The sequence below is a fragment of the Martes martes genome (genome assembly GCF_963455335.1).
Source record: "Martes martes genome assembly, chromosome: 15".
Taxonomy (NCBI): domain Eukaryota; kingdom Metazoa; phylum Chordata; class Mammalia; order Carnivora; family Mustelidae; genus Martes; species Martes martes.
The window spans coordinates 11,863,388-11,880,257 of NC_137903.1; the positions used below are offsets into that span (position 1 = coordinate 11,863,388).

General features: G+C 38.2%; 1 protein-coding gene across 1 annotated transcript in view; it reads right to left on the reverse strand.

Annotated features, from left to right (window-relative positions):
• Positions 1 to 16,870, reverse strand: part of IARS2 (isoleucyl-tRNA synthetase 2, mitochondrial) — a 59,584-nt gene that overhangs the window by 39,136 nt on the left and 3,578 nt on the right. The window contains exons 3-8 of the mRNA XM_080824366.1: positions 5,546 to 5,705; positions 4,547 to 4,695; positions 4,410 to 4,459; positions 4,219 to 4,328; positions 4,047 to 4,137; positions 3,153 to 3,268 (exon numbers count right to left, since the gene is read on the reverse strand). Coding sequence (XP_080680492.1) covers positions 3,153 to 3,268; positions 4,047 to 4,137; positions 4,219 to 4,328; positions 4,410 to 4,459; positions 4,547 to 4,695; positions 5,546 to 5,705 — 676 coding nt within the window. The remainder of the gene's footprint in view (positions 1 to 3,152; positions 3,269 to 4,046; positions 4,138 to 4,218; positions 4,329 to 4,409; positions 4,460 to 4,546; positions 4,696 to 5,545; positions 5,706 to 16,870) is intronic.

Sequence of the window (16,870 nt, forward strand, 5' to 3'; positions counted from 1 at the left end):
TGCAGGATCGGGAAGGAGACTGGGCTCAACCGTCTACTTCCCCTTTTACTTGTACTGGGACCTTTAGGAGTCTGTAATATGTGGATAATTACAATTCCTCCCTCAGAGGGTTGCCATGAGGATAAACTGAGGTAAAGCATTTTACGTATGTTGGGCCCTTAGCACAATACCTGCCACACAGTAAATGATTTAAAATATTAGCAACTGTTGTAACAGATAACTCAAATGGGCCCAAGAAGATTTCTCTAATTTTCTCTAAATTACATACGGCTTTTGGAACATAAGGACAAAGAAGTTGTAGATCAAGAGATCAATGACCAGTAGGTTCTAACACTATCTCTGTGGGAACTCTTTATTGTTATTTTTCATGTTACCCTAAAAAGGTAAGAGATAATAAATAATACCTAGCAGTCACTAGGTACCCGGGGTATACTGGACTCAACATAAATTCTAACTTCATCTTCATACTACCACAAAACACCTAAGATTATCTGCATTTATAAATCAGAAAACAAGAAAATGTAGGCAATTTGCCTGAGGTTACATGGCTAATAAGTGACTGAAATCAACTTCCAGGGCAAGTATGACTCGAATGTTCCATCTAACTCCAGCACCTCTAATCATGTATCATACCCATCATCCATCAGTTTTTCTACACCATTAGTAATGTTTCCCACCTTTACTACTTCTTGACTTGGGTTCTATAAATTTCTTACACATATTGTAAAAATAACATAAATAAATAAGTCTCTAAACTTCAAAAAGATTACCTGGCTCTACCTATACATTTACCAACATGTACTAAGTAAGTGTGAATCATATCTACTCTTCAATAATTAAAGAAATGCCAATGGCCCCTTTACTCCTAAGACCTTCCCCACAAATAATCCCTCATTTTTCCAAACTAAATAATATTAACTTTAAAAAAAAATCTGTCCTCATAGAGGAATGTCTCCACTTTTATAATCCTCTTTTCCAGCTGTAGAGCAATAAAAAGTAACCCATTCAATATCACTAGAACAACAAAAATCTTGTAACTTTGACATTTCATAGATAATTCTGTTGCTGATTTCATTTTGGTTAAAATAGCACAATGAGTAAAAGTCTTGAGAAAAACTAACAATCCCTTATAACTGATAACAGGTAACTCCCTTTTCTGAAAAAAATCACAAGCTCTTCTCGCTGGTTGACTTGGATGACTTGGCACTTTATTTCTTCTAATTCAAATACCTGAGTTACTAGGAAAAAACTTGAATGCTTCAGGATGCATTTTTTCCAAGATAATTCATAATGTGTTAAAGAAAAAAACTGTCAACACTGATTTTTAGAGAAATCTACTGTTTCGTTTTCACTGATTACCTTCTCTAAATTAGATTCATAAGTAAGGTCAGTCCCTATGACCCTACGTTGTACTTTTCATGGATTTTTAGTATGGGAATTAAAGGGTCAGGGTGAAGTAAATTTCATGTATTAACTGTCCTTTATCCCTATACTTAGTGTATCTACCACTTAATACTCTCCCTCACCTCCCAACAAAGATCTCTTAATGATAGGGACACCTGGGTGGCTCAGTTGGTTAAGCATCTGCCTTCAGCTCAGGTCATGATCCCAGGGTCCTAGAATTGAGTCCCACATCGGGCTCCTTGCTCAGCAGGGAGCCTGCTTCTCCCTCCGCCTGCTGCTCCCCCCTGCTTGCGCACTCTCTCTCTGACAATGAATAAATAAAATCTTAAAAAAAAAAAAAAGAACTCTGAGTGATCAATAAAAAACAATTTGTATCTTTCTAGAAAGACAAATCTATTCTACACAAATTATTCCACTTTAGCTGCTCAAAATTCCTACTACTTAATAAGTAATAAGCTAACTGTCACCAATTTATTTTGCTACAGATGAGAAGTGTATCTACTCCTCTGAAATGCAGTGGCTCAAAATGGCAACCTAATGATTCTCTGACAGTAATAATCTGAAACAATTACCCAATCCAGAAAGGTGATCTCAAAATTTTACCTGACCACTCTCAAAAACCTTGTGAGAATGCCTTTCAGCTTCTACAACATCTGACTTGTCAATGAAGTCTATAATACCTTCTGCGCTTGAAAAAGGGGTAGGAAGGGGTTTGGAATAAAGAATATACTAGATCCTCTAACCTACTTATTGTACCAATAAGGACCAAATAGTATTAAATATCAAACATTTTGTAGCTTCTTTCCTGTTTTTGACATAAAACCCTTTTTACATTTGTTAAGATTACTTAACCTTCTAACTGGCTTGTATCTGAAATGATATATTTAGAGGGCTTCTCAATTTAGCTAGGCAATCCTTCCATTTTTGGGGTGTCTCTACTCATTCTACTCGTAGTTTTTTAACGTGTATTTATTTATTTTAGAGAAAGAGAGAGAGCACAAGCAGAAAGAGGAGAGGTAGAGGAAGAGAGAATCTCAAGCAGACTCTGAGCTGAATATGGAGCTTGACTCAGGGCTCGATCTCACACCCCTGAGATCAAGACATGAGCCGAAACCAAGAGTTGGACACTTAACCAACTGAGCCACCCAGGTGCCCTGTGATTTTTTTTTTTTTTTAGTAAGAAACTCAAGAAACTCAAAGATGTATGATCCCTAAAGATCAAAAGTGATTTTAAATTTCCCTATTTTAATAATTATATTTCAAAACCAGTCAATACTTTAGAAGTCCCAAATTATAGACTAAGGATTCTTCTGATAGAAGTGTATCTTTAGAATAATTCTCAGAATTTACTAAGTTTCCTCATTAAAATTATATACCAAAAAAATATATTTATTTCCTTCCTTGTACTTTTGATTAAATCAGATAAAGGTTAACTTTTAGTGATTTAATTTTGAATAAAATTTTAAAAGGATATTTGTATATTCTACATTGTTCAAATGACATTTACCTAATTTTAATTGGATATTTGCCAGAAATACTGTTGTGCTTCTGTCAGTGTTCATATTTTCTATACTCCTATCATGTTTAATATGTATTTTCCTTTACTATAATCAACATAAAATATATTTTAGAAAGGTAGAGGCTATATCTGTTTTGATTCACAATGCAAAATATTCAGCAAAGTAGTAAACTCAAATCAAATGGATATACTGATAATTGTGTTGGTCAGAATACCTATACACCTTTACCTGAAAATGTTGAAATAACCTCAAATGTTGTTTCCAAAGCAGAAGCAACAGGTGTTACTTTATCTGCAGCGAGTATGTACAGATCTCCAGATTTGGAACATTTCACAACAGCATACCTAAAATAAAATTTTAAGAGAAAATTACTAATAATGAAAAAAGAAAGGCCACAGATAATATTTTTAAATGTTTTACACCATTTTGGAAAAACAAATTTCATGATCAAAAAAGCACTACTTTCAAAGAACTTCATCTGTTACATTTGTTTCATTTTTCTTTTCTTTTCTTTTCAAGATCTTTATTTGAGAGAGTGAGCAAGACAGCACAAGCCTGGATAGGGCGGGGGTGGAGAGGCAGAGAGAGAAACAGACTCCCCGCTGAGCAGGGAAACCAATGTGGGGCTCAATCCTAGGACTCTGGGATCGTGACCCGAACTGAAGGCAGGCGTTTAACCGACTCAGCCACCCAGACGCCCCATATTTGTTTCGCTTCTCAAAAAAGCTGGAAATGATGTCTTCAATGGAACCATTTTTTTTTTTTAAGATTTTATTTATTCATTTGACAGAGAGAGAGAGATCACAAGTAGGCAGAGGGGCAGGCAGAGAGAGGGGAGGAAGCAGGCTCCCTGCTGAGCAGAGAGCCGGATGCAGGGTTCGATCCCAGGACCCTGGGATCATGACCTGAGCCGAAGGCAGAGGCTTAACCCACTGAACCACCCCTTCAATGGCGCCCCTTCAATGGAATCATTTAAAACTTATTAAAATCTATGAACATCACAACTAAGTTATAACTCACTAAATTTTAACAGAACGATGAGATGAAATAAATCCAAAATAATGCTAATGATGGAATCGATCCTATTTGTGGATAAAACAAAAAATACAGTGATATACTTACTTTGCGTCTGGCATATAACAAACAGCTTGATTGGCTGGAATTGTCCAAGGCTGGGTGGTCCAGATTAAAAAACTAACAGGAGATGAACCATCTGTGAAAATAAAATTGCAAATATGCTAGCAAATGTTACAATTCTGTAACTTTAACAAACGCAAGCAACAATAAATCTTACCTATGAGAGACACCAACTGGGGAGAAGGTTTCAGGAGAGGGAATTTTACATATATCGCACGACTGACATGCTCAGGATTATACTCAAGTTCTGCTTCAGCTAACGCAGTCCTAAGGTTTAAGAATATTAGACATAAATACTTGAGGGACTCACAAAAGTCTCCACTTTAACTACTAAAAACACATACATACCTCGATGAGGGAGACCAAAACACAGGTTTGTAAGATCGATAAATCAAGCCCTATAAAAAACAAATAATATTATATGAAAGCTGGAATTTTATAACACATAATTTAACATACTCAGAGGAAAAAGAATACTTCATTACCTTCTCATACATTTGGTAGAAAACTCTCAACTGTTTGGCCTCATATTTTCTATCAAATGTATAGTAGCAATTATTCCAATCTGCCATTATTCCCCAACGAATAAATGCTGATCTCTGTTTCTTAATTGCTGCTTCAGCAAATGATCTAGCTAAAAAAAAACAATTAAGAGAGAAAAGTATTTTAAAACCAATAAATTCAAACTCTTAAACATGGTTTAGTATGTAGGTCTCTGAATGGAGGTATTGTACACAGTGTGTATACCATAAAATGTATTTAATAGGAAAATTATTTTGAAAGTTAGAGGTGTTCAGAAGATAACTAAAACAAATTCTAAAATTCATTAGAATTTCAAAAATATTTTCCCAATTTTATATAATGACCTTACATTTAGAAAAAAATAAACTGGAAAAATTATTCTCATATTTCTTAATTTAAGATTAAGAGAATGATTATTTCATTACACACAGAAAAAGTAATCAGTACATCTAGCTTAAGCCAATACTAAGACATTCTACAGTGAAGTAAAAAAATCTTCACAATAACATCTAAGTATATAATAGTTTTAGAACATAAAATTCCTCCCTGACCCAATCTACTGAAGGATTAAATAAGATTAATTTTAAAAATATATATATGTATTTTAGAATTGACTTTTAGTCTAGTACTCAAAATAGGACAAGTTCCAGCCAGGAAAGTAAGTAAAAACATTGAGCATAATAATAATTTCACAAATATGAAGATCAAGGAACTGAAAAATGGACTTGGAAATATTCCCAAACTTTTCCTTCAGTCTCTGAACATAAGTTCTCACAGAAGTCAATTAAACAGGATCTGAATTTTCTGTGACAATACCTGGTTTCTAATAAATCCCATTAGAGCCAAAAAAGCAAAAACAAAAAACAACAGAATGTCTCTTTGATTAAGCCATGGCTTTTCCAAGGAACCAGCATTTAAGAATAATCATTTCAAAACAGAAACAGAGATTATTTACTACTTACCTTTCTCTCTAATTTCCACAGCTGAAAGATTCTGAGCTTTTCCACCAAGTTCTGACAATACTTTTATTTCAATGGGTAACCCATGACAATCCCAGCCTGGAACATAATGTATTTTGGAACCTCTCATCATATGGTATCGATTGGCTATATCCTTCAAAATCTGCGAAGATAAGATGATAATCATCATTCATACATAAAGCATGTGACCTAGTTATATTCCTTTTTAAAAAACGTTTTATTTAAATTCAATTTAGTTAACATATAGTGTGTTATTAGTTTCAGGGGTAGAATTCAGTGATTCATCAGTTGCATATAACACCAGTGCTCATTACATCATGTGCCCTCCTTAATGCCCATCACCCAGTTATCCCCGTTCCCCACCCACCTCCCCTCCAGCAACCCTCAGTTTGTTTCTTATACTTAAGAGTCTCTTATGGTTTGCCTTAGTTATATTTCTTTATATCATTGTAAAACACTGAGAAAGCTCAATTTTAAAAGGATTTCTATAAACAAAATAACCTATTAACTCAAGTTCTACATAAACACAAAAGTAACACGTATTTGAAGTTTTAAAATGCCATTAACTCCAGAAAACAAATCAAATAAAAGATTTCAAAGTGAAAAACATTATGCCCAGAATTAAGAATTTGTGAAGTTGGAATATGCAGAAAAGCAGCCTATACTGCCTTTCTAAGAAACAATTCTGACCTCCTAAAAACCAGAGTAACAATAAGTCAGTTATAAATTTGCTTTACTTATTAAAAACATTATTAACATGAATAACCCAACATGATTTATATACAGTTGAGAAACAGTATAAAATCAATGCAGAATTTATAATGTCCTTAAAGTATAGAATATCATAGTTAACTCTATCATTGACAAAATTCTTACTAAAACACTAGACCTCTTCACTAGGTATAGTTCTATAACTGATTTCCCTTCTTAGTTTATTTTAGAGACTTGATTTATTTAATCAGGTCCCACTAAGGACATCCAGTATGGGCTACTAATGTAAGTTAAGCCTACCTGCTCTAATCCAGTCAGGCACCCCTTCAAGCAAAAGCTGAATGAAGAGCCTAGACTTTCACCTTTGCAAATTTGTCACAGGGCACCCACAGCCCTCCTCCCTGGCCAGGATGGTGTCAAAAAAAAAAAAAAAATCAAGTAGCAAGTGGGGACTACATCCCTGTGGGTGGCAATGAGACCCCATCCACAGTCTCAGTGGAGATCACATAGGCAGCCTGGACTTCAATTTCCACCCAGCAGCAATGAGGCACCCCTCCCTGTTTCCCCTCGGGTGCTCAGAGGAGGCTTAGTGTAGAGTTGGGATGTTCACCACTGCCCAGTGGTAACAAGGCCACCTCCTCCTCCCCTGGTATCAGAAGAGGCCATGCAGAGCAGTAACATGACATACTAGCACTTTCTAGCTGGGGAGTAACAGTGGAGATTTAGGGGGAAGGAGAACTATCCTGTTGAGCAGTAAGAAGGAGCCTCCCCTACCCGCCTTAGTGTTAGAAGAGGTTGAGTGAGAAATGTGGACTTCTGCCCCCACCTGGAAGTAGCCAGAGAGTGACCCCCTTCTTCTGCTGGAGAGGTGTCAGTGAATAAAAGCTGCTAAAACAGAATGTTTAAAGAAGATCCAGACTCCCAAACAATACAAAAATGTTAAGGTTTCGGGCGCCTGGGTGGCTCAGTGGGTTAAGCTGGCTCAGGTCAGATCTCAGGCTCCTGGGATCGAGTCCCGCATCAGGCTCTCTGCTCAGCAGGGAGCCTGCTTCCCTCTCTCTCTCTTTGCCTGCCTCTCTGCCTACTTGTGATCTCTCTCTGTCAAATAAACAAATATCTTTTTTAAAAAAATGTTAAGGTTTCAATAAAAATTCACTCATCATACCCACACTAAAGATCTGAATCTAAATGAAAAAAAGACAGTCAGTAGATAGCAACACTGAGATGACAGAGATGTTAGAATAACCTGAAAAAGATTTTAATGCAACTATGATAAAAATGGTTAAGCAAGCACTGTGAACACACTTGAAAAATATGAAAAAATAAAAAGTCTCAAAGAATTTGTAGGAAGAGAAAAAGTAAATGGTATTTTTTTAAAATAGAGATTTAACTGAAACATCAAATGTAAATTTTAAAAGTGAAAATAACTTTAAAAGTGAAGCAATAACTGAAATAGAAAATCAGCGGATGGGCTCGCCTGCAGAATGGAGGGGACACTAAACTTCATGACTTAATGATAAGTAGTGCATCTAAAAAGCAAAGACGAGAAAAGACAGGAAAAAACTGAAAATCAGGAAGTTGTGGGACTATCACAAAAGATCTAACAGTGGTGTCACTGCTGTCCTGAAAGGAGAATGTTTTAGTGAGAAACGAAAGAGTAATGGCCAAAAACTCCACAAACTGGTCGGAGACATAAACCTACAGAGTCAAGAACCTGAATGATGTCCAGCATGAAACATCCAAAGAAATCCACACCAAGAGACATCATCATTCAACTTTTGAGAATGAAAATGTCTTAAAAGACCACAAAGATTGGGGCACCTGGCTAACTCAGCCAGAAGAGCATGAGATTCTTGATCTCGGGAGCATGAGTTCTGGCCTCACGTGTAGTGCAGAGATTACGCAAACAAAACTTAAAGAAAAAAAAAAAGTCAGAGGAAAAAAAAATGACACCTTGCTTATACATGAAAAATAATGTGAATTAGAGTAGAGTTTTCATCAGAATATGAAGGCCAGAAGCAAGCGGCACAGTATTTCTCAAGTGCTGGGGGAAAAAAAATGTCAACCCAAAATTCTACATGCAGCAAAAATATACTTGAAGGATAAAAGGAAACTCAAGACATTATCAGATGAAAGAAAGCAAAGATGATTTTTGACCAGCAGACCTACCCTAAGGAAAGGCTACAGGAAATTCTCTAAACAGAAATAAAACAAGAAAGGAATGTGGAAATATCGAGAAGGAAGAAAGAACATGGTAAACAGAGATACATGGGTAAATACCATAAACTTTCTGTTTACTCAAATCTTCAACTTATGTTTCACAGCTGAAAAAATAACTAGCAAACACTGTCTTACCAAAACAGAAACGCATGTGAGGAAATATGTAAGACAAGTCATGAATGCAGGAGGGTAAAGGGATGGAAAGACAAACAAACTTCTAACCAATCCATGGGCCAATGAGGGATTCTCAAGAGAAATCTCAAAATATAATGAGCTGAATAAAAATGTAAACTAAATACAACATACCAAAATTTGTGGAACACAAGCTACAGAGCGCTAACAAAAATGTACAGCAATACAATGCGTATGTTAGAAAAGACAAAAAGTCTGATCAAAGTAAAATCTTACCTCAAGAAACTACAAAAAGAACAAGTGAACACAAAGCAAGCAGAAGCAAAGAAATAATAAAAAGCAGAATTTGATGCAATTAAAAACAGAAAAGAAAAGAGAAAATTCAATGAAACAGAGTCTGACCTTGGGCACGACAGTGCAATGAACTACATGGACACACTTCCCAGTAAAACTGGGGAAATAATAATTTTAAAACCCAACCTGTAAAACTCCTAGAAATGGCTCTAACAGTGTACAGCAGATGAAGAAACATGTACATGAGAAAAAATCTATAAAAATTTGGTAAGAAAAGTGAGAGTCTGTGGCATGTGAACCAAGATCATTCCCTCTCTCCAGCCTGCCGGCTCAGAGAGGCAGACAATCAACTCAGACTAGGGCTGCCAAGAACACAGGCTCTGGCTCACTCCAGCTCCCAGCTCAGGGGCTGTCTTCCTCAGGAAAGGCAAGCATTTATATCAGTATTTATGACCCTGCCCCAGCCACCTGTTCCTGAAGCCAAGTTCCAGGCAAGTGCAGTCAAGAGGTAAGGGACGCCCTTCCTCCACTCGGCTCCCACTCATGGAAGAGAAACTCTACCTTGGCTTCAAGTCTGCTGGGAATACTGAGGCTCCGATCTCACTTGTCCAGGTTTGTACATGGTGGTTCCACGACAGGAAAGGCAGGTCAAGATCACAGACTGACTCTCCTACAAGTGCTCAACTCCGAAAGTAGGGGTATCCCTCACAGAGAAGTATACAGTTGTCCCCACTCTCGGCTGCAGAACCCTGGCTGGGAGATTTTCTCTGAGGGGAGGAATAGGCTATAAAACAAGTAACTCTTAATCCCTTCCCAGCAACAGAGCATAGAGACATTCAGGTCTGAGGCATCTGTATAAAACAGCAGAGGCTGTGGGGAAAGGCAGTTGGAAGAAGGTTCATCGATCCAGGATGACACAGGCTAAAATGTAAGTCGGCTAGTTTGCAGGAGAAAACCAGAGACCGCTGGGAGGAGCCCTCCTGGATCAGAATGAGTGTCAAACACTAACACCAGGACCGAATTCTCGGAACGATCCCAAATTCGATGGATTAGTCTATAGGACAGTTTATGCCCCAGAGTGTTATGGAAAACAATAGAGAAAACAGGTGGTAATTTTCAGACAAAACTCATCTGTTTTACTCTGAAAATTTCCAACTGTTTTCTCTATTGCTTTTAATAAAAAGCCAGGAGGGAGAAGGGGATCCAAGAGGTAATTATTCAGATTTATTACCATATATTATCTAAAATGCCCAGTTTCAACAACAACAAAAAACACCTACAAGACATGTAAGAAAATATTTCTCATCACCAGCATCCACTGCTGTGCACATGCACAAGGCTCACCTCTGCAGCTACACAACCACATGCCAACGACCAAGGCTCCCACAGCTTGCTGTCCCCACAGGCTCGGATCCAACCCTGACTCCCACCCCTTGCCTGCATGGCTGTGAGTGCCTGCAGCTACCCCAGGAGTCCCATAAATGCATGTTGACAGCTAAGGCCACCAAAATTGCTTATAGGTCTGGATCTGCCCGATTCCTTTCACTGACCTGTGTGCTGTCAGCCCCAACTCCCGTGACCAACCTCTATCACCACGCATATGCGTGTGGCTAGCCACAGCAGTTACAGTTCTAGACACCAACAGCCAGGGGCCCTGAACTGACTATTTGCCTAAAGGTGGTCCTGGACACTGCTCCTGGCTCTGACTGTCACCACTGCCTATGTCTGCAGCTGGCCCCTACCACCACATCGGGACCTGCAGCCAGCCCCCAAAACCAAGCATGGGCATATCATTGGCTTAGGCCACTGCTACCACCTGCCCTAATCTCTGGCCAATGGACCTGAAGCACGGCTGAGTTCCCCAACAGCCCATACTCCCATGGCAAACCATCCACAGATCTCACCGATGATCATACTGCTGTTGATGTGGATCCTAACTCTCTAAGTAGACAAGATACTACACTGGCCCCATCCCTAACCCAGGATGGGCACACACCTTCACACACTGCACCCTCTACCACAGCACACTCCAGCATGTTACCATGTCAAATATCTTTCCATAAACTTTGGAAGAGGTGATTGCTTCTTCAAATGCCTAGTCATCTACAAAAGGCTACACAAAACACACATAAACATACACAAAAAGGGAGATCCACAAAGTGCCTGACAAACAATTCAAAATAACTGTCCTAAAGATGCTCCAAGAGCAACAAGAGATCAGACATATACAATTTAACAAAATCAGAAAAATAATACAAGAGCAAAATGAAAAGTTCAATCCAAAGAGAGAAAAGAATAAAGAACCAACAATATGTTTTGGAGCTGGAGAATACAGTGACTAAACTGATGAATTCAATGGAGAGCTTCAGCAGCCCACATGACCCGTCAGAAGAAAGAATCAGTGAAATCAAAGACAGATCATTTGAAATTTTCCAGTTAAAGGTATAAAAGATACAAGAATGAAAAGGAATAAAAAAGCCGTCAGAACTTATTTGAAACCATTAAAAAAAAAATCTATGCTTTATGAGAATCCCAAAATGAAAAGAAAGGGAAACAGAATTAGAAAGTTTATTTACAGAAACTGTAGGGGCTGCGCCTTGGTGCCTCAATCAGCTGAGCGTCTGCCTTCCGCTCCGGTTATGATCCCAGAGTTCCGGGATGGAGCCCCACGTTGGCGGGGAGCCTGCTTCTGCCTCTGACTCTGCTCCCCTGCTCCTGTTCTCACTCTCCCTACCTCAAATAAATAAATAAATAAAATCTTTAAAAAAAAAAAAAAAAGAAAAGAAAAGAAAAAAAAAACTATAGCTGAGAACTTCCTAAAACTGGGGAGCTATTTGGATATTCAAGTTTACTGAGCTCATACATTCCCAAACAAATGCAACCCAGAGATCTTCTTAAAGACACACTATAATAAAACTGTCAAAAATCAAAGTCAAAAAACCTTGAAAGCTGCAAGAGAAAAAAGCTTGTCAATTACAAGACTCCCCCTCCCCCGTGAGGCTATCAAATTTCTCCGCAGAATCCTTGCAGGCCAGAGTAGAATGACACATTCAAAATGAGGCAAATAAACTTCCAACCAAGAATACTTCACCTGGCAAAGCTCTCCTTGAGAAATGAAGGAGAGAGAAAGACTTTCCTAAACAGACAAATGCTGAGGGAATTCATCATCACTAAACCTACCGAACAAGAAATTCTGAAAGGAGCTCTTCAAGCTGAAATGAATGGGTGCGATTTACCACCGGGAAAATACACACAAAAAATATTAAGGTAAGTATATAGTCAAATTGAAAATATCCCAATAGTATAATATGTTGGTACATTTATGCCATACTCTAATATAAAGACCAAAGCACAGGGGCATGTGGGTGGCTCAGTCAGTTAAGCATCCAGCTCTTGATTTCAGCTTGGGTCATGATCTCAGGGTCGTGGGATCAAGTCCTGCATCAGGCTCAGCCCTGAGTGTGCAGCTTGCCTAAGATTCTCTCTCTCCCTCTCCTTCTGCCCCTCCCCACACCTCCCTACACCCCTCCTCCAAAACACGTTCTTTCTCCCTCTAAAAAAAAAAAGCCCAAAGGACTTTGGTATTAAAAGAGTATTAGAGATATTATTAAAAGAGTATAAAAGATAGTATTAAAGATAACTATAGCTACAATAACTTGTTAGTATATCACAATATACAAAGATATAAATTGTGACATCAAAACATACAAACATAAAATAAAATGTGTTGGAAGTAGTAAAAGGGTAGAATTTTTGTATGTGAGTGAAGTTAAGCTGTTGTTAGCTTAGAAGACTGTTATATTTTATGTAAGCCTCATGGTAATTAATGAGGGAAACAAAGGCAAGAGAAATGACGCCTGAATTCAATCTCCTGGGGCACGTGGGTGGCTCAGTCCTTAAACATCTGACTTTGGCTCAGGTCATGATCTCAGGATCCTGGGATCAAGACTTTCATCTGGCTCCGCGCTCAGTGGGGAATCTCTCTCTCCCTTTCCCTCTGCCTCTCCCTTGAGTCCCCTGACTCATGTTTTTCTCTTATAAATAAAAACTTTACATCAATCAACCAATCTCCTTACAGCTTGCAGCCCACTGATACGTGAAACATCCTTCCTCAGGAAACTCATGGCTGCCTTAGTGCCTTAATGTTTATGTTGTATCAAAGACCAAAAGTAACCTTAAGAGCAGCTAGCCCCTCAAGGTCTGAAAGCCCTTCCAATCTTCCAAGCAAGTCCTTCCTCGCTTCCAAATTCCTTACAGACTTGCACTTATCCCTAACCCCCACTAATGAAAAAGTATATAATCCATTACTCCTCACAACCCCAGGGAAGCTCTTGCTGCCCACAAGTTCTGTCCCCATGCTATAATAAAGTCACCTTTTTGAACCAAAAATTTCTCAAGAATTCTTTCTTAGCCATTCTCTTATGAACCCCTAAACTTCCAAATTTTATCAGTAATCACAAAGGAGAAACCTTCACTAAATGTATAAAAGATATAGAGAAGGTAATCAAGGAATACCACTGTGAAAAAAATCGTCAGTTCGCAAAGGAAGACAGAAAGAAAGGAACAAACAGAAAACAGCAGGTTGGCATTATAAGTCTTGCCCAATAACTACCATAAATGTAAATGGATTACATCACCAATCAATAGATGCTGAATGACTGAAAACACAAGACCCAACTGCGCTGCCTCTAAGAGATTCATGCAAGATTTAAGGACAGGGAGGGATCAGGTGAAGGGGTGGAGAAAGAGATCCACACAGATGGAAACCCAAAGAGAAAGACATAGCTATAGTTATCTTAGACCAAACAGATTTTGAGTCAAAAATTCTAACAGGAGACATGGTCATCATAATGATAAAGGGGTCAACTCCTCAGGAGGAGGATATAAGAGGATATAACAGTCTTAAAAATATATGCATCCTGGGACGCCTGGGTGGCTCAGTTGGTTAAGCAGCTGCCTTTGGCTCAGGTCATGATCCCAGCGTCTTGGGATCGAGTCCCACATCGGGCTCCTTGCTCTGCGGGGAGCCTGCTTCTCCCTCTGCCTCTGCCTACCACTCTGTCTGCCTGTGCTCGCTCGCTCTCTCTCTAATAAATAAATAAATTAAAAATATATATATATATGCATCCAACATCAAGAGCACCTGAATATATTAAATAACTACTAATAGATCTGAAGAGAAAAACAGACAAGACGACAGACAAGTAATAGTGGAGGACTTCAACAGCCCATTTTCAACAATGAAAGGTCAGTCATACAGACAGAAAATCAGTAAGGACACGTTGGACTTGAACTATACTGTAGACCAAATGGACCTAACAGGCATATACGGAACACTTCATTCTACAGCAGCAGAACACATATTCTTCTCAAGCGCACACAGACCACTACCCACGATGGATCATATATTAGGCTACAAAACAAGCCTTAACAATGTGGAAAGATTAGGAACACAAAAAGTATCTTTTCATACCACGTGGTAAAAAAACTAGAAAACAATCGGAAGAAAACTGGAAAATTCACAAATATGTGGAAAATAACATATTTCTGAAAAAAACAATGGATCAAATAAGAGATTAAAAAAAACATATCGAAACAAACAAATATGGAAACACAATATACCAAACTTTAGGAGATGGAACAAAAGCAGTTCTGGGAGGGAAGTTTATAGCAATAAGCACCTGCATTAAAAAGCAAGAAAGATGCCAGACTAACTAACGTTACACCTCAGGAACTAGAAAAGAACAAACTAAAACCAAAGTTAGCAGAGAGAAGTAAATAACAAACATTAGAACAGAAATAAATGAAATAGAGAATAGGAAAACAACAAAACTAAGTGTGGATTTTTTGAAAAGATAAAATTGACAAACTTTTAGCTAGACTTACAAGGAGAGAAAGAACTCAAATAAATAAAATTAGAAACCAAAGAGGAGATATTACAACCCATATATGAAAAATATAAAGAACCGTAAGAGACTACTATGAAAAATTATGTGCCAAGAAATGGGATAACCCGTGTAGGCTGGCCTCCCAGGACTGAATCATGAAAAAAATAGAAAATCTGAAAAGATCAGTAACAAGTAAGGAGATGGAATCCCAACAAAGAAAAGTCCAAGACCATATGGCTTCACTCATTCTACCAAACATTTATAAAAGAATTAATGACAATCCTTTTCAAACTCATCCAAAAAACTGAGGAGGTAAGAATACTCCCAAACTCATTCTATCAGGCCAGCATTATCTTGGTACCAAGGTCAGATGAGGACATGACAAGGAAACTATAGTCCAAAATCCCTAATGAATAAAGATGAAAAAGTTCTCAACAAAATGCTATCAAACCAAATTCAACAGTACTTTAAAAGGAAGCCACATCATAAGCAAATGGGATTTATCCCTGGTATTCAAGAATGGATCAACATACACAAAAAAATTGAAACACTAAGTTAATGGAAGGTAAGATAGAAATCATATCATCATCTTGATAGAAGCAGAAAAAGCATCTGACAAAATGCAACATCCTTCCATGACAAAAGCGCTCAAGAAACTGGGTACAAAAGGAATGTACCTCAACATAGTAAAGACTATGTATGAAAGGCCCAGATACCATCATACTCAACAGTGAAAAGTTGAAAGCTTTTCCTCTAAGATCATGAACAATACAAGGGTGACCACTCTCACCACTCCTACTCAACATAGTACTGGAGGTCCTGCCAGAGCAAATAGGCAAGAAAAAGAAATAAAAGACATCCAAGTTAAAGGAAGCAGTAAAATTATGTTTACAGATGTTAACTGTGGTATTCATTTAATGATACATACATATATCAAATCATCACGTTGTACACCTTAAGCTAATACAATGTTATACGTCACTTATGTCCCAACAAAATGGGAGGGGGCTAAAATTAGTTCTCTCAAAAAACTGCATACTGGTATTATTTATTACCTACCCCATGTAACTGACCTGGTACCTGCTAGTACTCTCAAAACTCGGCTTAAAGATCACTTCCTCAGAGAGACCTTCTCTGATACCGAAGTCAAAAAGTTATTCTAGGGGCACCTGGGTGGCTCAGTGGGTTAAGCCTCTGCCTTCGGCTCAGGTCATGATCTCAGGGTCCTGGGATCAAGCCCCACATCGGGCTCTCTGCTCAGTGGGGAGCCTGCTTCTCCCTCTCTCTCTGCCTGCTGCTCTGCCTACTTGTGATTCTATCTCTCTCTCTGTCAAATAAATAAAATAAAATCTTTAAAAAAAAAAAAAAAAAAAAAAAAAAAAAAAAGTTATTCTAAAATTTACTTAGAAACGCAAAGAAACTGACATTGCTAAAGCAATTTTGAAAATAAAACAGGGGGGCGCCTGCGTGGCTCAGTGGGTTAAAGCCTCTGCCTTCAGCTCAGGTCATGATCCCAGCGTCCTGGGATGGAGCCCCGCATCCGGCTCTCTGCTCAGCAGGGAGCCTGCTTTCTCCTCTCTCTGCCTGCTTCCCTGCCTACTTATGATCTCTGCCTGTCAAGTAAATGAATAAAACCTTAAAAATAAAATAAAATGGGAAGAATGAGACTACCCGACTTAAAGACTTATTCTGTAGCTACAGTCACCAAAACTGTGGTATTAGCAGGACAGACACATAGGTTAATGGAAAAGAACAGAGAATCCAGAAACAGAGCCACACATGTTTGCCCAAATGATTTTTGACAGTAGTACAAAAGCAACTCATTAGGGAAAGACAGCCTTTTCAACAAATGGTGCTAGACATCCACAGGGGAAAAAATAACCCTCAGTCTAAGTCTCATACCTTACGTAAAAGTTAACTCAAAATGTATCATGGATTTAAATATAAAATTTAAGTTTTAGAAAAAAGTATAGGAGAAAATCTTTAGGTTTGAAGGCTTGGCAGAGTTCTTAGATATGACACTACAAGCATGCTTCATAAAAGGAAACCCTGATAAACTGGA